This window comes from Mauremys mutica, chromosome 14 (genome assembly GCF_020497125.1).
Source record: "Mauremys mutica isolate MM-2020 ecotype Southern chromosome 14, ASM2049712v1, whole genome shotgun sequence".
NCBI classification, from domain to species: domain Eukaryota; kingdom Metazoa; phylum Chordata; order Testudines; family Geoemydidae; genus Mauremys; species Mauremys mutica.
In genome coordinates, this window is record NC_059085.1 from 13,009,563 (window position 1) to 13,033,231 (window position 23,669).

At 44.6% G+C, this 23,669-nt stretch overlaps 1 protein-coding gene across 1 annotated transcript; it reads right to left on the reverse strand.

The window, feature by feature from the left end:
- Positions 1 to 4,379: 4,379 nt before the first annotated feature.
- B3GNT9 (UDP-GlcNAc:betaGal beta-1,3-N-acetylglucosaminyltransferase 9) lies at positions 4,380 to 23,274 on the reverse strand. Its single transcript, XM_044986951.1, has 2 exons — positions 22,800 to 23,274; positions 4,380 to 7,796 (listed from the first exon to the last, which is right to left on the reverse strand). Exon 2 carries the CDS (start codon positions 7,726 to 7,728, stop codon positions 6,451 to 6,453), a length of 1,278 nt encoding a protein of 425 aa, XP_044842886.1. The 5' UTR covers positions 7,729 to 7,796; positions 22,800 to 23,274; the 3' UTR covers positions 4,380 to 6,450.
- Positions 23,275 to 23,669: the final 395 nt, after the last annotated feature.

A 23,669-nucleotide genomic window follows, 5' to 3' on the forward strand; every position in this document is an offset into this window, starting at 1 on the left:
CTTCTTTTCCCCCCAGTTCTACATCCGTGTATATATGCATGCTCAGTTTAACCATTTTAAAGCACTATGTATGATTACAGTCTTGGAATCTACTGTAAGGGTTCTAAAGGTTCCAATCTAGATTGGAATTTCTTGAATGGATCAGTATGGTCAGTCTCATTCCACGATTAACGCACTTCACAGAGAATTTTCCATGTTTTTGTTTGTTTGCTTTTTAAAGGCATCCCAAATGTTATGGGTAAGGCTACAATTAAGTCATGGAATCTGTGACTTCCCTTGACCTCCGTGACATTTTCTGCCCCGGGGCTGGAGCTCCCAGCCCCCGCCTTGTTGGGGGACCCCACAGCTGCCAAGCGGTGGCGGTGGGGGACCCGGGAGCCCCAGCAGCAGTGGGTGCTGAACTCACCTACCCCTTTTGTCAGGGATATTTTTAGTGAAAGTCAGGAACAGGTCACGGGCTTCCGTGAATTTTTGTTTATTGCCTGTGACCTGTCCATGACTTTTACTAAAAATATCCGTGACACAAACTTAGCCTTAATTATGGGTGAGGTTCAGGGTAGACACCAGCTTATCGAAGTGGAGCTCGATACTGCTGAACGGTTGGTTTCCCTGCTTCTGAGTTACCGTGAGAAAGCCAAGTCCTGAGGTTATGTCTCCACTTCAAGCTGAGGGTGTCATTCCCAGCACTAGCTGGGTTGGAGCTAGTGTGCTAAAAATATAACGTAGCTGGTGTGGCAGAAGGGGCTTGCTGCTCTGAGTGTATACTTAGCATCTTGGGTGGTACGTCCTCTGGGTGGCTAGACCCTCCTATTGCTCGTCCCATCACAGCTACACTGGTTTTCCTATGCCAACTGGATCAGAGCTAACATAAGTACATCTACTTGAGCTGGGACTCGCACCCCACCTCAGTGTAGACGTCTAACACCTTTGCTGATGTAACTAAACAGCTTTCACTACACCAGTGCGAACTCCTGACATAGACACTATACCAGGTTAGCTTAATTCAATAAATTACCAAATTAAACAGGTTTAAGTGCATTTTTTAAATCGGTTTAAGGGTTCTAGAATGGGAGTTTGTACAGATGTAATAAAATCAGTTTAGGCTGGTGGAACAAGCCCACCCCAGGCCAACCCTTGCTTGCTTTAACCCACTCCCACTTCTGTCTGTGTCGGGACTGGAGCCCCATTGTGCTAGGCACAAGGCTACTTATGCCCCATACCCAGCAGGGTTTTTCCCCCTTCTCTCATATGAGAGTTTCTGAGGCTACTGGTAGTCTCCCTCCCAGCCCCACTTCCACTGTCCTTTCCTACGTCACTCCCTTGTCTCCTTAGCAGTTCTTGCTGTGGCCACTCTAAGCCACTTCTACCCTACTGTCCTTTGGGATCTTACTGCCACCAGGTCCATGCTGCCCTCCTGTCTCCAAGAGGGGTTGTGGGAGTGGCTCACCTGGACACTGGCAGGCTCCCTAGGGTCTGGACATCCCCCCAGGACGTGCATCAACTTGGTTCTTCCATTGGCCTGGTGGTTGACCTCACCAAAGGGGGACAGGAAGGAGCTGTTAGACAGTCCATGAGCCTAGTGGGGGGTGAGTTGAAGGGACAGTGTTAGGCAGTATAGAACCAAAGGAGACGCTATGAGTGAGTGGTGTTCTTCAAAGGATTCTGGTGAAAGCAGTTCCTGTTTGTATTTCCCCAGTTCCCTTCACTGTTTGCTGCCTAAACCCAGCAGCACTTTGCTTTTGCCTGAGACTGACTCATATTTGCATTGCATTCAGCTTGCACAATGGACATAAACAGCAGAAGTAGTGAAAAGCAAGTTAGATTTTACAAGTCCTGCCGTTTTTATCGTTTAATGTTGTGTTAGTAACATACCGAAGGAAGCTTGCTGGGCTGGTTTTCAAAACCTGAAGCAGATGCCAGTTGAGGTGCTCAGCTCCTCTGAAAATTGGGCCACAGGGGTTTTAGGTTTACATGATTTTTTTTAACCCTGATTGTCCTTTTCATACTCTCCAGAGGCTGCTCTGTTCTATCTGCTTGAGACAGCCCAGCAGTTAGAAAATAGGCAATAGATGCCAAGCAGAGCACAACACCAGCTCGCTTCAGAAACTTCTCTGGCTTTCTTTTGTATGACAGCTAAGCAACCATCAACCCGGCCCAGTGCTAGATCTTGGCATGCGCCTCCACATCCCGTTTACAACCCTGGAGACAGGCAGACTTGGAGGTGCTGAACGTGGAGTCCAACCCCACTCCACTCACTAAACAACCCAGCCTGGATACTTACATCTGGTGTGAAAACGGTTGGTCTGTGTGGATCCCTGAGACTCAATAAAACCCTTTGTACTATATTAACTTCAGATGTTTGCCTTGGTCTCACGGAAGTCAGCTTGCATCTCTTGCTACTGTTAGAACCTCCCTCTCGCCGTATTCTTCATTCCTTGCCAAGCGTCAGGCCCGGCTTCAAATGTGCGGGGAAAGGCTTTGTTAGTGCATTCAGTCCGTTTTCAGAGACCCAAGTGGCTTTTAGTAAAACAAAGCCATGTTGCAAGTCTAATTTTGGATGGTGTTTTGGAGACGTTTGTTGTCTTTCACCATGTGTGTGTTTTTTAATTTCCTCTTTGCAGTTCGTTTTGCTTGGAGAGGGAAAGTGGAAGGGTCAGTTTCTGATTCTTGTGCACATAACGCACCTTGTGGGGAAGGGGGTTAGGCCTCCAGCACTTCAGGAGAACACCAGAAAGAAACTGGCTTCATGGGAAAGGTATGGTTAAAATGTTCAAACTTGTGTGCCTAACAGTAAGCTCCTTACATCAGTATTTAGGCACCTAAAGAAAATGGCCTTTCAGAGATGTTCAGCAGCTTCCGAACTCCCCTTAGTTTCTGTGGGAGTTGTGGATGCTCAGTCAGCAATTCTGGAAACTGAGCCAAATTAAAACACCTAAATATGGATTTTAGGTAGGTTCACTAGCTTAAAAACTTTGGGGCATGCGCAGATAGACACATAAAATTCAATAGGTTTTTGTAAACTCCTCCCTCCCACATTCCTCTTCTAAACTTTAGAATCTCAGCTGCCTGGCAAAGTGTCGTACACTCTACTATTGATGTGTGCACCTTCAAACTAACAGATTCTCTTTACTTACCAGAGCTAAGTTCTTCCAAGTAAAAATTGGTTTCCTTTCCTGAAGCTGCTTCCATCAGTGCATTATCCTTACGCGTGGACCTAGGGCCTCACATTCAGAAAAACTGGCCCCCAGATTCCTTAGTAGCGGTTCTCAACCTGAGGTCCTTACACTGCCATGAGCCCTTCCAGGTAGCCTGCAGGGCAAAATATTGACCGAGACAAATCATGGGGTCTGGGATCTCAGTCTGTTATGAAAGGCTCATCAGCCTGATAAAAGTAGGAGAGTTACAGCCTCAGTGGGGGTTAATAGATGTGTTTTATACTGGATGAGTGGATCTATTTTTTTCATGTGGGAATTGGTGATAATTACACAGGCAAGGCAATTTTTATTTTGGTATAAATTTGTATCTTGATGCTGACATTTTACAAGCATATGGACTGCTTTAAACTTAGTCTGAATGGGGAACCCAGAAAGCTTTGACAATAAAAAGGACTTTCTGGCCCTGCTATAGATAACGGCCCTGGTGTTTAAGTGAAGAAATGAGACATTCCAAAGACTGGGAAAATGGAGGCCAGGAGAATGTGCCAGTTCTACCCCTGCCAGCCCTCAGGGCATGTGTGCAGCTGCTGAATGCGAGCCTTTCTCTGTCCCAGGCAGCTCTGCCAGTCTTCTAGCGGCGTTTCCCGCTCCTTTTCAGCTAGGGCCAAAACAAGACCCCTTCCGTCAAGGCTGCGCCCTAGCTCCTTCCTCTGCAAAACCCTCCTTATAATTCTGCCTCCATCATATTAGGGGGCAGGGTTTACATTGAATCCAATGGATTCTGTGCCACTACATTACAAGTGAGCTGCAGCTATGGAAACCGTGTATGAGAGGAAGGAGCCACTCCTGTACCCCAGCTTGAAGGAAACGACTGCTGGACCCTGACTAGTTATGTGGTAAGAAATCATGAGGTAAGCTAATCACAATTTTCTTTTGTAAGCGTGAAAAACTGCCATTGGAAAAAATTTGCTGTGGTATCCAAGACCACTAACAACGTCATCAGGTTCTTTCTCTGTTCAGAAATTAGTTTTACTAAACCACACACTCCATATTCATCTTGATAAGTGGACATGCACATTCATAGATTCATAGATTGTAGGGCTGGTATACTGTCTTAATTGCAATAGAAATAATTGCCCAACTAGCAAACTGATCACCACATAAAGCTTTTCTGTACGGTTCATAAATACATGCGTATGGCATGTTTACCAACCTCGTGTGATGGTTTCCAGCCAAGACTGGGACTGATTTCCAGTCTCTGCAGAACTACCGTATATTTCATCAATGTTTTTTGTGTGAACACTTTTTATACAGAAGGTATTTATTCCCAGAATTGCCAACATATCACAGAAACAGAAGGATCATAATATCATCCACAGTTGACAATTCTCCTGAAAGTACATAAGGTCCCTTTCTAATCAAGAGATAACACATCACTGCACTTCCATCGATAAGTGCTACAGCGCACCAATAGAGGTTAACGGACTCCCTCCCCTCCAGCTGTGCTGCAGAGTGAAAGTTAGAATCGAGACCATGGTAGAGCAAATGGAAAAACAAAAAAAGCTGGTACTGTGCACTATCCTGCAGCTGTGAAAGGGACCTATGGGATAGGCCCCCAAATCAGGAAAACCAGCGCTCTGCAGGGCAGCCCTTGCACATCGCCTTAAAGTCAATGGGATTTGAGCACGTTCTTAAATTCTCTCCTCAGTAAGGATGGATTTAAGTATATGCCTAAGGCTTAGGCTCAGATTGTGAAAGGTATTTAGGGGCCTCACTCCCATTGATTTCAAAGAGTTAGGTGCCTAAATTAACAATCATAGTCTCGACTTTTGAGTTGTGCGTCGGGGCCTATAACTTCCTGGATCAAAAGGCCTTTCCTAATCCTCTTTAAGAGATTCACTTCCTACTTGTGCTGGCCAGTGAGTTACCTGTGATCAGAAAATAAAATGCTTTAAGTGCTAAAATGCTGTCCAGGCTGTGTTGAATCAAGCAATCCAGTGATCCTCTCCAAAAGTTTAAATGCTTATTCAAAAACTTTGAATGATCAATTCAATGTCACCTAATGGCAGAAAGTTGTTTGTTTTTTGTTTGCTTGTGTTTTGCTGCAATGTCCCAAAGAGCTTTTATTTCAAAGCCTGTGTGTCTGAAGGATATTCCCCCCCCCCCAGTGTCTAAAAAGGCCCAGCTACTTCTCATATTTGACTGCATTCAATACATAAAAGGCCTAAATCTCTATAAACTAGTCCCGTATGTCAGTAATTTCTTCTGGATCAAAGAGCACAGTGAAAGACACATGGGGCAGAAGTATGCATTTGCCATTGCTCTGCTCGCCAGCAGAGGTCTGAAATGGGGGATCTGGAGCATCAAGGTGAGAAGATGATCAGCTGTTGTCAGATGATTTTCAGCTTCCGTTGACTGTAAATCAATTTACAACATCAATAGTTGAAAGCTGCCATGAGCCCGCCCAACTTGTATCCTGACGCAGCATCAGTTTAGCAGGAGTTTGATTGACATGTTGCTATGAATGAGACATCAGTACATAGGGAGGGGCAACAATGAAACTTCTTATCCTCACCTTCAAAGCCCTTCACAGCTCTGACCCTTCCTACTTACCTGCAGGTCTCCGATCATGTTGCCCCCTCACCCATTCTCTGGTCTGCCAGCAAAGCCCGCTTCCAATTTTGTCTCTTCTCCTTCTCCCATTCTGCACAGAGCCCCCTCCCTGAATTAATCCATGATGCCACTGCCCTCTTCGCCTTCACGACCCACCTCTGTTGCATCACCTCCCAGGAGCCAGCTGATGGTGGTTTGGTTTGTGCATCAGTGGGGGAGAGCTGATTTTCTTTATTTTAGCTACTGCACAATTCGGTGGTTCTTGCTGGCTCTCAGTAATCCCAGACCTATGTAGCAATGATCTTTTTTTATCTTCACGATCCTTGTCCTCATCTCCCCGCCACCCCCACCATGTCACATTCACTTATCATGTTAAGTCTCAAATTAGATTATAAGTTCTTTGGGGCTGTCTTTTATTGTATGTTTGTATAGCAGAATAGTCCTAGCTGGGGGTCTTTAAGCTCTACTGCGATACTAATAAATAATAATAAATTAAATCTAGTTTTGTGAATTACTTGGAATCAGGTTAAGGGGAAAAATCCTACTGCATATAGTGTGTGCAGACGTGAAATTCTGGCAAACATCTGCAACAGGGTGGCCTTGTCTCCGAATAGTTTACGCAAGATGCGCTAAATCAACGTGTTGGGTTGCAACCCCCCAAGGTTCTTCTGAGCTTGGTTCATCACCTGCTTCTGCCATGCTTAGCCTGCTTTATTAGAAGGCTGCTGACCGTCATTGCTTCAGGTTTTTTCCTCTTCCATTGGAAAGGCTTCTTCACCCGCTTCTTCTGGGTGCAGGAAAGCCATGGGCTGTGAAGCAGATTCCACATTAGCCAGATTTCGGCTACTTTTAGACTGTGGACTACCATGAGATCTTTGTAAAAGCAGGGGTCAAACGTCTGCAGGTGTGGGGCAGCTGAGGGTTTCACGATGCCAAACGTCTTGAATCCTTCATGCAAAACAGGTTTGAGATTGATTCTCTGCAAGCACATACCCAAAAAGACATCATCAATGGGGAAGAGCTCCACCTCTTTGCAAGCCTGGAAGAGCTTTTTCATGGTGCTGCTGGACAATAAGAAGCCCCCTCCCCCTGCATAGAGTGGGTAGGTGCCTAACCCGTACATCGTTTCTGGGATGTAGTATTTACTCTTCTGCACCCGGATTGGGTGAGCATTGTAGATGATGTCCCCAACAAAGAGGTCTTCTGCAGGGTCATGTCTCTCGAGGAAGTCAATGATGTTCTCCACATTGACAAAAACATCAGCATCCCCTTTAAAAATGAACTTCACACTGGAACAAAACTTGTCAGCCCAGTTCAGGAAGTGGATCTCTTTCAGGGTCAGATTGAAGAAAGTATCCAGAAAGTCCCAGAGTAAAATGTCCTGGTACATCAGACTCTCCTGATGGACAAGAATCTCCCATGTTGCAAGTGCCGTCTTATTCTTTGGTATTCCCAGGAGGAACACTCTTTGAACCTGCACCCCGTTCACCAAACCCTCCCTGCCCCAGGTCTTACGGACGATCTCGCGTCTGTCAAAGTCCTCAACCACCGATTTGATGGCTATGAGCAGGAAGGGACCTTCGGGTGTTCTCAGGCATTTCTTGGGCTGGTTAATGAGAAGATCAAAGTTCCGATTGTCCTTGTTTAGAAGGTAGCGCTGGAAGTCGAAGGCAGAATGAGCCAGCGGTGGGGAAGTGGTAGTTTGAGCCTCTTTACTTGCCACCTCTGCATCTTTAGCGATAGAAATGATTCTGGGTCGGCCAAATGTCACCTCCGCTTGAGGATGCCACTTGGGGGCTTCGGGGCCTGGGAAGATCCTCTGCGTTGGCGAAGGTTTCTTGTGCGTTTGCTCCTTGTTTCCTGTTGGGGAAGTACGCTCCAACTGGGAATAGAGTAAAGAGCAAAGCACTACCACCAGGAAAAGGGTGCAGATTGCATCCCCTTTGAGCTGAACTCTCATTGTCTCCGCACTTCTTGTAAGGAGTGTTAAAAGCTGTGCCTGGTGAGCTGCTCAAAACCCACGTCCATCTGCAAATAAACACATCGTACATCAGTGCAGAGCACTTAACATCTTCAAAGCACTCTGGTAAAAATTAATTTAATAACCACAAGACACCCAGGAGGGAGGTATTAATGTTCTTGTTTTACCAGTGGCAATGCTGAGACCCATTAAGTGCTTTACCAAGAGCTAGACAGCAAACCAGTAACTGAGCTAGGAGTTGAACTCAGGAGGGCCTGACTTCCAGGCATTTGCTCTGACGTCTAGACCATGTTGCTGTTCAAGTTACCTACGGGAAACCCAACTTTTCTGCTGATACATGATTGATTCGTGCCCCTCCAAAACCACAAAAGATCCCGCCATTGTGTCCCAAAAGAACATTGAGCCAAAACTATGATCAAAACCATTCTTCTTGTCTCATATCAATAAAACCCTTGATAATATTAAGTGGCTTCTTTAGTTCTTAAGTCCCCTCCATGTTATTCAAAAGCAAAGACACAAATCTGGCAGCTGAAGGCAGCTTGAGGGCTTCAGCCCTGGATGATGGGGCTCAGATTTTGGCTTCGGCCCCAGCCCCAGCAAGTCTAACGCCAGCCCTGGCAGCCTCATTAAAACGGAGTTGTGACCCACTCTGGGGTCCCGACACACAGTCTGACAACCTCTGTTCTATTCAGCTAGATTAGTAACTAAACTGCAAGAAGAAAAATAAGAGTTACAAGGATGCAGAAAGCAATATCTAAATATAGTCCAGGGAAAGAACTGGTCACGTGTCTATAGCTGGAACAGACACAGATCCTTTTTCACCACAGTACACGTAGCCACATTGTTTCCCACAGTGGCTAAATAACTAAGTGGAACAGAAGCAAATTGACAACGAGAGTTGTTCCAACTTATCCTTAGTAGCAACTGGTTCCCTTTCTCCCCAGAGAAGGGTGTATCTATTTATTTAAGCCCTACACACCCAGGGGGAAATGGTGATCAGAATCTGAGAACTATCTACACCAGTGGGATTTTTTAAAAGATCATTATGATTGATACACACTTTCTCACTCACACACACACAATATTAAAGTGATATCTGATTACAAATCCTATAGTTGCCATAATTTACATTCATAGATTTTTTTTAAGGCCAGAAGGTACCATTATGAATGATCATCTAGTCTGACCTTCTGCTTAACCAAAACTTATGCCTGCGGGATCCCTCTAGAAACACACCCGCTCAATGATGATTCCCCATTTAACATTATATTTCGAGACCTCTCAGTTAACCAGTTCTTAGTCGGTTTAGTGTTTGCCATGTTAATTTTGTCTCATTCTAGTTCCTTAATCAGAATGTTGTGCATACCAAGTCATATGTCTTACAGAAGTCTATTACATCAACATTATTATCTTTTATCAACCAAACTTGTAAGCTGATCAAAAATAAATGTCAATTTCGTATGACAAGATTTATTTTCCATACACCCAAGTTGATTGGCATTAATTATATTACCATCTTTTCATCCTTTAACTAATCAAATCCTGGATCAGCCATTCCATTATTTTGTCCAGGATTGATGTCAGGCTGACAAGTCATCCCATCTACTCTTTTTTTAAATATTGTCACAAAATTAGCTTTTTTCCAGTCCTCTGGAAGTGTTCAAAAGTGTTCCAGAGTTATTAAAAATCAACATTAATGGTCCATAGTGCTCCTTAGCCTGCTCTCTTAAAACTCTTTGATGCAAGTTATCCAAACCTACTCATTTAAAAATATAGTACTTGTGGCACCTTAGAGACTAACAAATGTATTTAAGCATAAATAAATAAATATGCTGAAATAAATTTTTTAGTCTCTAAGGTGCCACAAGTTCTCCTGTTCTTTTTTGTGGATACAGACTAACACGGCTGCTACTTTGAAACCTGTCATTTAAAAATGTCACTTTAGGAGCTGGTGTTTAAAATCCTCCTTAGTTACAGCTGGAATTGAGATTATTTGATCATCATTATCATCATCCTATATATATACATCCTCCTGGCTTTTTCCCAAATACAGACCAGAAACTCTTATTGACCACGTCTGTCTTATCTGTTTTGTGGTTGATTAGTCTACCATTTCCATCTAGTAATGGACAAATACTATTGTTATGGTTCCTTTTGTTCCTGATATACTTAAAAACTCCATAGCTTTGCTGGCCATAGAGGTCGCCTTGTGCCCTTTTGCTTCCCTTATCAATTTTCTATGGATTCCAGCTTCCATTTATATTCACTGCTATCAGCATCCTCTTTTTTATTGTCATACATTTGTTTTTTTAATTGCTGATTTAACTTTCCCTCCTAGTCAGGCTGTTTCTTGGTTTGTTTTTAAACAAGTATAGCCTTCTTGGTTGGGGCTTTTTGGAAATTTAGTAAAATGTTCTGATGCTGTTCCCAGTTATTGTTCATATTTTTCTATTTAAATTTTTTCTGCCAGCTAATTTGACTCAAGTGTTTTCAGCGTTGTAAAACTGGCCCTTTTGGAACCCCAATATATATTACAGGTTGGGACTTTATTCTGTTTGCACATAAGAAATGTAATCAAGTCATGATCGCATGCACCTAGTTCTATGATCAATTTCTCTGTCATGAGGAGGTCCAATATAGAGCATTAAGGAAATAGTCATCTATAATGTTTAGAAATTCGAAGGATGTCTTAGTACTGGCAACATGAGACTTCCAGCATATGTCATTCAGTTTGAATTTCACTCAGTAATTCTTGCATCAAGCCCCAGTTTTCTCACAGGCCCTCCAAGGAGTGGATGGGGCTGTTCTTAAGTGGTTCTGTTCCCTTCCTGTCAAGGAGATCTCAGGGGGATTTGGAGGAAGTTACTTTTTTTCCCCAAGGGAGATGTCATGTGCCACTGGTTCTACCATATCACCCCTCTCATTCAAAGAGGGGCCATTAGCCTTCAGCGAGATGGCATGAGCTCTGGTGCCTGCAATATGCTGAAGACAACCCAGGTCTTCATCTACATCTCTTCTGACCCAGCGGGAGCCAGTCAAGCACTTTGTCTGGAGATCACACACAGCGTGCATGAGAATTATCCGGCTGAGGCTCAAACCAAATACATCTGAGGTGGTATTGGTGGGTAGGAGGTGTGGGAGAGATGATATTTGTCCCTTGACAGGATGTGCACCTGCATTTGGTCAATCAATACACAATCCGGGGTTGGGGAAGATCTCCAGCTACTGTGCGTAGAACAGGTGGTATTTGCAGTGGCCAGGATGGGTTTGGGGTTTTTTCATCCATGTCTGGCTTTGAAGTTACGCCCTTTTCTGTTGTGTGTAGACCTCCCGGCCCTCATCCATGCCTTTATCACCTTGCAACTAGACATCTGCAAAGTGCTCTGTGTGGGGCGAAACCTGAAATACAATTGGAAACCTGAAATACAATTGGGCTGGTGCGGAAAGCCACAGCCCATTTGTCACCCTGTCACTGGTGATCTCACTGTCAATGTGTTACTCTAGTGCTCTGAGGTCTGCACTGGCTGCCTCTGGGTTTCCAGGGACAGTTTAAGGTGCCGGTGCTGACTTCTAAGCCTCGAAGGCCCAGATTTTTGAAGGTGCTTAGGCATTGCTACCTATTTTAAAAAGGATTTAGGCCCCAAAGTGCCTAAACCCCATTGATAGCCAATGGGATTTAAGCTCCAAAACTACTGACTTTAGCATGAGTTAAAGCTGTTCAGTGCCTTTCAGGATTGGTCCCTCTATGAGAAATCCAAGATATATTGGCAAGTGATTATGTATCTCAGATCAAGTTAAAAGCCGGCAGTGTTTTTCATAAAATCCCGTCTCCTGCCCCATTTGAGAGAGGACTTTTTTTCTTTTGTGTAAATGTCTGATCTTACATCAGCATTCAGATTCCAGATGATAATTAAGGACTTGGATAAAAAGCTGGCTCTTTACTGCATTTAATTTTATCAACTAGGACTTGGAATAAAATGTGTGTGTCATGAAGCTAGAAATTTCCATGACTTACAGATTTATCCTGCCAAAACTGTGGAGTCTGGCAATAGAATCCTTGTGAAGGAGCCAAAAAAAAAATCCTGGATTGTTACATGCATGGGCTGATGGCCCAATCCTTCTTCTGTGTTTTCATTTATTGAAGGAAAGGACTCTGAGATACAGCAATATAATGCTCAAATAAAACAGGTTAATGCTGAATATAAACTTCTAATTTAAAAGGAATTGCTAGCCCTGATCCTATATCAAATTAGATGGACCTTTGGGTTAATATTGGATATTTTTACAGCACTCACCCTGGCCTTGGCTATTAGCCAGGAGTCAGCTCTGTTTGAATTTGTCAGTGTGGGAAAAGCTCCCTAGGTCCTGTTACGGAACTTGGCCAACAAGATGTTGATGAGTCCTGCAGATCCCTTTATATTTCTGGAGTATTCATCACCACTCAGCATCAGGAAAAACTAGGGTGATCTCAAAGCAAGCAGAAAAACTCTACCCCTTGGTGCACAGGCCTGCAGCAAGAGAGTGGCTGTGGGGTAACAGACTTAACAGTGCAATGTGCTGCCATGTTGGAAGAGCAGGTTTTGCTATCCGGGTGCAGCATCTCACTCCTGGGACTAGCCGAAGCTGGTAGGTTCAAGCTATGACAGTAGGGATGGTTTTGTATCACTCAGGCTGCCCTGCCAACAAAACCAGACCCCTCCAGTTCTCTGTGGCTAGCTGGAAAAGCTAGAGAAGCCTGAGGGTCCATTGCCAAGTTCTGCCCAGTCAGATTTCTTGCAACCCCTCCTCCCCACAGTGAATGTGAAATCTTGAAATAGATGGTTGGGGGTCCCACCAGACAGGCTGTTGGACCTACAGCACCCCTACCACTGCTGTGAAAAAGGCAGGGCAAGGGATACCTCCTTGCCCGCCCTCTTGCTGCCCCTCGGGTGGCATTGGAAGAGAATCAGCAGATCTGGTGTAGGATTTCTCGATGGCATCTCGGGGCATTTGTTTAAATGGTGTGGGGTTGGCTGTATTTCCTGCAACCAGGGAAGTGCGTTGCCTATCAGGGGTGAAATCTTAGCGCCCCCTGAAATCAATGACAAAACTTTCATTGACTTCCATGAGGCCCAGATTTCACCCTGGGAGCGCAAACTCAAGGCATAACCCTGAGGTTGGATGGTTTACGACAACTGCTGGGGAGAGTTGCTTTTCTCGCCAGAGCCAGTAACAAGGCCAGCAGCTTGTTGGCAAAAGGCAGAGATGGCAATGGAGACCTAGGCCTCTGGAGTTGAGGGAGAGGACTGTACAGGTGATCTCAGAAGCTCTGCCATTCCTTAGGTCAAAGGATGCAAAAAGCCACAGGATTCCAGAGATGAACCAGTAGCTGGGAGGGGTGACAGAGCATCGAGCTTCCCCTGAGACGCAAGGGGGCTGGGTGAGTTACATGGCCTCTGCTTGAATAGCAGTGAAATCAGTCTCCAGGACCTCTAGCCAGCTTTGCTAGCCCGAGAGACAGATGGGTAGGGTCTATAGAACACAACAGTCAACCCCAGTGCAAAGAGAGAACAGGAAAACCATCTAAGTGTTTGCATCAGGGGCATTTTAAAGAGCTGAGAATGGAGAGGGACGTGCATGAAGAATGATGAAGATAGAAGAAATTGAAATAATAGAATCACAGAGATGTGGGTCTGGAAGGGACCTTGAGAAGTCAAGTCCAGCCCCTGTGCAGAGGCAGGACCAAGTAAACCTAGATCAGTGGTTCTCAACCAGGAGTACGCAGAGCTCTTCCAAGGGATACGTCAACTCAGCTAGATATTTGCCTAGTTTTACAACAGGCTACATAAAAAGCACCAGCAAAGTCAGTACAAACTAAAATTTCATTCAGACAATGGCTTGTTTATACGGCTCTATATACTATACACCGAAGTGTAAGTACAATATTTATATCCCAATCGATTTATGTTATAATTATATGGTAAAAATGAGAGAGAGAAGCAATTTTTCAGTAATAGTGTGGCTGTGACATTTCTGTATTTTTATTCTGACTTTTTAAGCAAGTAGTTTTGAAGTGAGGTGTAATTTGGGGGTATGCAAGACAAATCAGACTCCTGAAAGGTGGAGAGCCAATGACAGACCATCCCTGACATGTGTTTGTCCAACCTGTTCTTAAAAAGATCAATGATTCCACCTCCCTTGGAAGCCTATTCCTGAGCTTAACTATCCTTAGAGTTGGAAAGTTTTTCCTAATATCAAACATAAATCTCCCTTGCTGCAGATTAAGCCCATTACTTCTTGTCCTACCTTCAGCGGGCATGGAGAACAATTGATCAGAGTCCTCTTTATAACAGTCCTTAACATATCTGAAGACTTATCAGGTCCCCCTTCAGTCATCCTTTTCTCAAGACTAAACATGCCCATTTGTTAACCCTTTCCTCATAGGTCAGGTTTTCTAAACCTTTTTATCATTTCTGCTGGTCTCTGCTGGACTCTCCAAAATATCCACATCTTTTCCAAAGTCTGGCACTCAGAAAGGACACAGCACTCCAGCTGAGACCTCACCAGTGCTGAATACAGCAGGACAATTACCTCCCAAGTCTTACATACAACACTGCTACGAATGCACCCTGGAATGATATTACCGGTAGCTTCTTTCGCAACTGCATTACGTTGTTGACTAGTATTCAATATGTGCTCCACTGTCATCCCCAAATCCTTTTCAGCAGTACTACCACCTGGCCAGCTATTCCCTAAGTTGTAGTGGCGCATTTGATTTTTCCTTCCTAAGTGAAGTACTTTGCATTTATCTTTATTTAATTTCACCTGGTTTAATTCAGACCAATTCTCCACTATATCAAGGTGGTTTTGAATTCTAATCCTGTTCACCAAAGTGTCTGCAACCTCTACCAGCTTGGTGGTGTTTGCAAATTTTATAAGCAAACTCTCCACTCCATTACCCAAGTCATTAAAGAAAACACTGACTAGTACCCAACCCAGGTCTGGCCCCTGCAAGACCCCACTAGATACATCCCTCCAACTGGACAGCGAACCATTGATATCCACTCTCTGAGTATGGCCTTTCAACCAGTTGTGCACCCACATTCTAGTGAATTAAGCTAGACCATATTTCTTTGCTTCTTTGCTTATGAGAACATCATCTGAGACTGTGTCAAAAGACTTACTAAAATAAAGATCTATCAGATCTACTGCTTCCTCCTTATCCACTAGGCCAGTAACCCTGTCAACGAAGGAAATTAGGTTGGCTTGGCATGATTTGTTCTTGACAAGTCCATGCTGGCTATTCCTTATCACTCTATTATCCTCTAGCTGCTTACAAGCTAATTGTTTAATAATTTTTTCCAGTATCTTTCCAGGTATTGAAATTAGGTTGACTGGTCTATAATTCCCAGGGTCCTCTTTGTTCCCTATTTTAAAGACAGGTGCTGTGTTTGCCCTTCTCCTGTCCTCTGGGGACCTCACCCATCCTCCATTATTTCTTGAAGATAATTACGAATGATTTGGAGATGGCTTCAGCCAGTTCTTTAATTACCCTCGGATGAATGTCACCAGGCCCTGCAACTTGAATACATCTAATTTATCTAAATGTTCCTTAAGCTGTTCTTTTCCTTATAGAGGAGGCTTCTCTTTTAACCCTCAGTACCCCCTACTGAGCCTATCCTAGTCTCCTCTGAGTCTCCAAAGCCTCTGGTCGTGGTGGGAGTGCTGTACTCAATAGCTCCCTGGATCTACAGCAGAGCTTTGCAGTGCCACTGATGGTCAGCTTCTTTCTCCCCCTACTTGGGATAGAGGAAGGTGCTGCAGGTCAAATGGAGGCACTGGGCCCCATAGTCACAAAGACACGAATACTGTGGAGAGAGCTAGAACTTGCACTGCAGGCCCAGAATAAGCACCTGGAATGCCACACCAGACGTACTGCAACCGCAGGGAGTTTGTAGGCATGGGTTAGTACGATACCGGCCGGCTTGGTGCCCTGCTATGAAGCTGCTGCCTAGGAAGTCAGAGCTGTTTGTAGAGGTTTCTTTGGCAGGTGATTTGTATGAATTACCTAGTTGATTCAGCTGTGTTCCCAACTACACAGAGGCTACTGTCACCCACCCTTCACTGCTAGGCCCTCCAACAAGGAAAGGAATATGCTACCCTGATGCACATTGTATAGATCTGCACAGGGGCAGATTAACCCTGGGCTTCCAGCAGGCCGGAAAGTGTGCTGCTAAGCACAATGATGTGCAGCCTGGCTTTAGGAAGGGACCACTGCTGCTTTGGTGGGTCCTAGGCACTGGTGAGTCTTAATTTCCTTCTAACATTTCTAAGCAAAGCATGCATTGTTTTACAGCACATTCAACTGTGAGAGACTCAGGCTGCATTGTTTGTTGTAGCATTACACTAAAACCAGCCAGAAACGCATCCACTGGTCAGTCTCGTTCCCCTAAAGCAGCAAAGCAAAAAGCAGAACGCATGAGAGTCTGTCCCTCCACCACAGAGGGGTGGAAGAAAGTAACCCTCCTTCTCAAAGACCGGAAATACCAGGAGGAGGAATTACTTCAAGCGTGTTAATAAACCGCCCTGTCCAGATCCAGATGTGTAGCGGAGTTGTTCTCTGCTGTGACTTTGTGCACTGGATGCGTGGGTTCTAGTCCTGGCTCTCCCACAGATCTGCTGGGTGACCCTGAGCGAGTCGTGTGCCCTCTCGGTGTTTCACTTTCCCCCGCCTGCAAAATGGGGATAACGAGAATTATCTGCCTGGTAAAGCAGGCTGAGAATTAAAGTGCTGATTATTGTTTTGTTCCCCACTTTGTGTTTGCTTTAAAAGGGACCTTCCAGCTGTTAAAAGGATTACACGTGTCTCTCGTCTCAGTGCAGCAACCTGTGAGCTCTTTTGGAACTTCTGCTAAACCGCTGTTCTGTAACTCTCTAGCAAGTCTCGTTCCGTTCACTGACACTCCCTAGGCTTCTTTCAAAGGTAAACGAGGAGAGAAAAGAGGAAGCTGAATCTTTTTCCAGGGACAGAATGCCTCCTTTCACAATGCAGAGCAGGATCCTGGCCCATTCGACACTGGAACCAACTCGCCCACCACTCAAAGTGAAGATCTGGAAAAGTCTCCACGGTAAGCTTTCTGGGCAATACCTGTACTCCAGTCATGACTACTATTCCACCATGTTTCTGTTATCCCTATAATATCTGGTTATGTTGGGCCCAAATCTGTTTAAAACAAACAAAATCTTCCTACAAATAAGGATCAGAGACCAATGTAGATTTTTATTGTGAACTGGAAGCCAGAGATTTTTTTAAAGCAAAGAATCAGGTTTTTTTAAATTTATTTCCAGGAAGATTCTGTCTAGCCAGCCCAAGGGTCAGAGAGCTTGGTTCTGTGCCCTGCTAACCTGTGCGTGAGCAGACTGTGATCAGACTCAGCATCCTAGGACTAGGTTCCAGAAAGCGTCTAGCTCTTTTCAAGTGGGTGGCGTGACATGGGGGAAGGGTGGCAGGATGCTGCATCCGAGAGAGACATGATAAGCTTGTCTCCAGTTGTGCTGCATTCTCTGCTGGAAGGGAAAGAGGAGAGTGGTTGTGCTAATGTGTTGGCACAAGCATGTGTCAAAGCAGTGACTGCTCTGTCCCCATGCGCCCTGTAACAGTGGCTTCTCCTTTGCTCTACACCACCTGGCCAGGATTCAGTCTCTCAGCCCCATACCTTCCTGAGTGCAGAGCCTGTTTACTCAGACTGGGAGCAATCTCGCCTGATGTGACTCTTGGACAGGTTTCAAGTCATGCTTTATTTGCAGAGTATGAGAGATTTGGGGGGGGGGGGGGTTGGAAAAGTTCCATGCAGGAGCCAGTCTCGTTGATTTTAAAACAGCAGGTTATTCAATTCTCCTTCCACCAACATCACATCCTCCCTTCCCTCCTCTCCCTTCACTCAGAATAACTAAATAGATAAAAGCCTTGCCAGAAATAAGAACAAGCCATGGAACTATGCAACATTTCCCAGAACAGGCTGGATGGAGCCTCGCTCCGGAGCCAGAGATTCGAAGGCCAGAAGGGACCATTGTGATGATTTAGTCTGACTCCTGTAGAACACAGGCCATAGAACTGCCCCAGAATAATTCCTAGAGCAGAGCTTTTAGGGAAACCTCCCATCTTGATTTCAAAGTTGTCATGGAGAATCCACCATGACCCTTGGTAAATGGCTCCAATGGTTAATTACTCTCACCGTTAAAAATTTACACCTTATTTCCAGTCTGAATTTTCCTAGCTTCAGCTTCCAGCCATGAGGATCAAGCCATACCTTTATTGGCTCGATTGAAGAGCCCATTATTTAATTATTAGTTCCTCATCTAGGTATTCATGGATGTAATCAAATCACCCCTTCACCTTGTCTTTGTTAAGCTAAATAGCTTGAACTCCTTGAGTCTCACTATAAAGCATGTTTTCTAATCTGTTAATCTTTCTCATGGGTTTCCTCTGAACCCTCTCCAATTTATCAATATCCTTCTTGAATTGTGGACCCCAGAACTGGATACAGTATTCCAGCAGTGGTTGTACCAGTGCCAGATATAGAAGTGAAATAACCTTTCTACTCCTACTTGAGATTCTCTGGTTTATGCCTCCTGGGATCACATTAGTTCTTTTGGCCATAGCATCACACTTGGCAGCTCATGTTCAGCTGAGTAGCCGCCAAGACCCCCAAATCTTTTTCTGAGTCTCTGCTTCCCAGGACAGAGCCCCTCATTCTGTTTCCAAATGTATGTTTACATTTAGCCATATGAAGATGCATATTGTTTGCGCCCAGTTTACCAAGCGATCTAGACTGCTCGAATCAGTGACCTTTCCTCTTCGTTATTTACCACCCCTCCCCCAATTTTGTGCAATCTGCAAACTTTATCAGTAATGATTTTGTTTTCTTTCAGGTCATTGATAAAGGTGTGAAATAGCATAGAGCCAAGACCTGTCCCTGTGGGACTTCACTGGAAACCCTCCCGCTCAATGATGATTCCCTGGTTTGCCTGTTGACACCTCTGAGTTAACCAGATTCCCCTCCCACACTGTCAGACCACCTCATCAGCCCTGTCACAGGCCTTTATAGTTCCCACCCAACCTCGGTTTCCCCATCAACCATTGCTTCAATTCTTACCAGCAATGCCCCACAGGTGGCGCTGTTCTTCACAAGTCTTTGTACCTCCATACCACCACACCCAAACATCCCCTCAGAGAAAAGCTTTGGGCTCCTTAGTCCTATTAGGACAGATAAGAACCCAGGAGGGTATTCCCTTGTAACCTAGTAGACAGACTTTTCATGCCATGGATGAACATAGCCATCCTTTCCCCTCCCCTTGCATTTCCAGTCTGAGGAAAGCACCGTGGCTTGGTTGAGGGAGCAACCTGAGAAGAAAAGAGGGGGAAAAAAACACTGGTGGGGTTGACACTGAGTGAGTTCAGAACAGAAGAATGAGAGAGAAACCATTCCCTCAAAAACGCCTTCCTCAACTATGTATCAGTCACCTTCCGGGGAGCAGATCAGTATAACTATGTCCTGTACCTTGATCCCACTCTCTGATTAGACTTAAGCCTTGTCTACTCAGAGGCCACGTCTACACTACCCGCTGGATCGGCAGGTAGTAATCGATCTATCAGGGATCAATGTATCACATCTCGTCTAGATGCAATAAATCGATCCCCGAATCGACATCCGTACTCCAGCTCAGCAAGAGGAATAAGCGGAGTCGACGGGGGAGCTGCAGCAGTCGACTCGCTGCCCTGAGGATGGACAGGTAAGTCGAACTAAGATACTTCAACTTCAGCTACGCGAATAGCATAGCTGAAGTTGCGTATCTTAACTCAATTTCCCCCCCGCCCCCAATGTAGACCAGCCCAGACAGTCGCACTGATTAAATTAGTTCTCACCCAGTAGAGACCCATGTGTGGACACACCTGTTAGGGAGCTGGTTTGGTTTATGTTAAATAGATTCCTACTGGATTCCTAATTGACTTAAGCTAAACTGCAATAAGCCTGGTTTACACTGAGATAAGAGAGTCTGTAAATAGTCTGGTTCACACTGGTTTCACTACATTGTTTTTAAATCACACATTAGTTCCATTACTGTAGTTTTGTCATCTGGATGAGGCCCATGTTAATTAATTCTGACATGAGTAGCTGAAACGTCTTTGGCAGGAGCAGACTTTAACTATATAATGCCTGTACACTTTTTTTCAAAAGAAAATCGGTTCCATTTCTGGCCTTGACTCTCACATGCCTAGTCCCAGTATTTATTGGGTTTCTTCAGGCAAAGTCACAAACCTCATCAAAGTTTATAATACAAATGGCTGTGGTGCCATGAGGACTTCTCTACGGGCATGAAAGGGCGCCTCGGGAGGAGGTCTCATTTGAAGTTATACCGTTACAAAGCAAAGCGTTGTGGTTTGGTCTCGGCTGAGTTAGGAACGAGGTGCTTTGTAATACAGCCCGTTGGGAAGCCAGGCAAATGTTGTACGAAGCCCTGGCAAAGGAAGCCACAAAAACAACCAGCAAACTAACTTATTAAAAAACCAGCCTCATGAAGGTCCCTAGAAGTTTATAAATCCATAAACAAACTTTGAAAATGTGCTTTGTGTAGCTGAACATCTTTAAGCAGTTTTTCCAGTAAGCCTGGTGCCTGATCCAAAGCCCCTGGAACTCAGCGGACAGTCTCCCATTTACTTTAGTGGGCTCTGATCAGCTCCTAGCACGGTGGTCCATGAACAGATCTCCTAGGTGCTACCGCAGTACAAATAACGAATACTACTATAGTACTAACCGTGGGCACCGCTATGGCAGATAGTACTGGCATTGTGCTGTTACTATTAAACCCCACGCGTGAGCAGGCCGGACGTTTTAAGCCTTCGGCCATGAAAGGAGATGTGGTTTGTCCAGGGGGACCCTTCTGCAGAGCTCTGGACCTTTAACATGTACAGCTGTCATTACTGATATTTACTGTTGGTATTGCTGTGACACCTAGAGACCATGAGGCTAGGCACTGTATATACGCAGAACAAAGAGAATGGTGCCTGCCCCAAAGACCTTACAAAACCCCCGTGTGAGCCGCCTCTCACGCTAGCACACTTAACTGACATAGTCAAGATTATTGCAGGACAGGATGCTACAATTCTCATTAATTTGTCCATTGGCACTAATCCTGTGAAGTGCAATTAATCCCATTAGTTTTCAAGCCGGTTTCTTCCTTTTTCTGGTGGGTCAGATTTCATCACAGAGCCTCTCATTTCACCGATCAGTTTTATTAGCCATTCCTTTTCAATGCCACCGATACACACGTTAGATTTTGAGAAAAGCTCTAAAACGGTTTTGGAGGCTAGCTGGGTACGTTTCGGAGGCAGAGCTATCTGGCTATCGGTTTGTAGTTTCCACATGCTGTATTCAATCAGCTTATCAAATGCAAAACCTGGAAAGCAGTTGCTACCTCCAGAGAAGTTTTCTGATTGCAAAATATTGTAAAATAAACCCAAAATGAAATGGGGAAACAAACCCAAGTTGCAGCTGTTGGGCCCAGCCCTGGATCTGCATTTGCTGAGTGCCCATGACTCCCACTGAAGCTACCACGATTCAGGGTGCTCACAAGGGATTGGGCTCACACAGATTGGCCTTGCATGAGTGAGGGTTACAGGATCGGGTGCTATTTCTGTCTCTCTGACGTGAATTCACAGGCCTTGGTCTGTAGGGGCTATTACAGTATTGCACCACGCCCTGAGCAGCAGGTGCTGCCAGCCTGCCCCACCGCATGGGAAGGCTGAGGAGAGATTGTGCCTCTGAGGAGGCAGCGAAAGGTACCCCCTGGGTTTTTGTGTCTGAGACGGTTTCCTTTTCCTTTGGCGGAGGGTCACCCCTTAGGCCGACCCTCAGGGACCAAGGGAGCACAGAAGGGGGAAGGCAAGCCCCTGAGTGGGGCTGATTACCCCAGGCTCACCATCGCCAGGGGCGGAAATGCTAAGTCTGGTGAAATGAAGGAGGTGCCTTGCCACACAGCTGAATATGGAATTAGGAGCCTGCCTTTAGCTTCCTGTTTTTGAAAACTTTGAGCCACATGCCCCCTAAGCTCCAGAATAATGCTACAGTCTTTATAGGATAGTGAACATACGTGTAGGGATTTTCTTGATACTCAAAATAAGGGACAAAATCTGATAAACCTCTGTTTCTCCCCCAACAATCTGCGTCACTTGCTTTCTTTCCTTCTCCCTGTTCCTCCGATCCCCCGTGAAATGATAAATCTGGCTGCTTCTGATGATCTGCCATTGGTGAACAGCAATTAAATTCATTTAAAGTTCTCGCATTAGCATCTTCCATAACGATCTACAATGCTATTACAGTTTGTGCTGCAAATATTGCAATGTCTCTAAATATATATATAATAGTACTTTACTCTGGAAGTATACCCCATCAATTTGAATGGGATGCTCATGAAGTAAAATACAGTGTGAGTAAGAGTATCACAGTCTGAGAAAAAAGCTGTTTAAATGGTCCTATGTGACGTTCTGTTAAATTCTAATGAACTAATATATATATAATGATACACAGTTTGCAAAATTATGTGTACGTGGATTGAGCTCCACAGATTACACCACTGGAAACTCTGGTGAAGAGGACTGCATAAAAATTGTGAGTGCAACCCAAAAAAGAAGGTCCTGTAAGCATAACATGCCCATATTTTTACTCGATTACGTTCGGAATGCAACAACCCTTCTTGCAACTCTAAGACTCCCCATAAAGAAGACCTAATGTCTTGCATAAAAAACATCTAAAAAAATTGCAAAGAAGATGCTGTTGTGAAGTAAAGCACAAGCCCTATGCAAAGCTGGCCCGAGACTGTTCATTTTAACTGGCTCTGCTGCATATTAAATCACGGTAAAATGAGCTGCATAGTTTCTTTTCTAAACCACCGCGGGAACAAAAAACTGTAGGATTGACTAAAATCAAAGCTTGACTATAAGGGAGTCTCCAGTTCGCGTTGCCTTTAGTATAACATGTCCCCCTGATCAAACATAAATACTAGATACTTACATCCAATTTGATAGTGTAGATCCTGTGTCCCCTCAGCAACGTTTCATCAGTGGGTTGCCAAGTAGGCACATCTGGAGACAGTTAGTGGAGACATTCCTTAGCCTCTAACTGAAACTGAGGAAATCCTTGCCGAGCAAAGCAATGCTGAGTCTCCTGCATTTGGGGGCATTTTTGTTAGGGAAGCCAGCGAAGTTCCTGCATGCATGTATGTGTGCTAATGTGGCTTGTGACAACACTCTACGGCTCTTCTTTCCAAACACTTTCTTACTGTAGTGGTGAAAGGAGCAACTGCATTAGGGAAAGGAGCTCAGTTTTCCAAGTGCTGGTCATGTGATTTAGGCAGATGTCTCAGCACACAGGCTCTGGGAAGTTAGAGAGAGCTCTGAGTGCAGATGTTTGCTGGCACTGAACAGGGGTTGGCTGCTTGACTGTAAATACAGTGATAGATCACACAGCCTGTGTCAGGTCTGGAAGGCATTCCACATATATTTCTTAGAACAATAGTGTTAATGCCTCATATAAAAGAGGCAGAAAATGTAAATTGCTGGAGATTAAAACATGGTACCAGAGTAGTGATTTCTTATTACCACTTAATTCTTCCCTCTGTGCTCAAGTCAAACGAAGCACTTTACTGAACACCGGGTCTGGTCAAAAATCTGCAATTATTTACCATGAAAATTTTGAAGGCAACAAAGCCATGTTCAGGTTGTTCAACATTTTTCACAGACTTTTATTTTTTTGTCCAAATATTTTTGTATAGAATATCTAACTTAATTTTTTTTATTTTTTCACTTGAATCCAGTTGAATCTAAATGAAAATTTTATGTTTGGTTTTGGTTTCTCCAGTAGGAAAAAAAAATCTGGGGGACT

Bases quoted from the DNA above. Each gene is read 5' to 3' on its own strand.
- B3GNT9 (XM_044986951.1), bottom strand. From the start codon at position 7,728: ATGAGAGTTCAGCTCAAAGGGGATGCAATCTGCACCCTTTTCCTGGTG.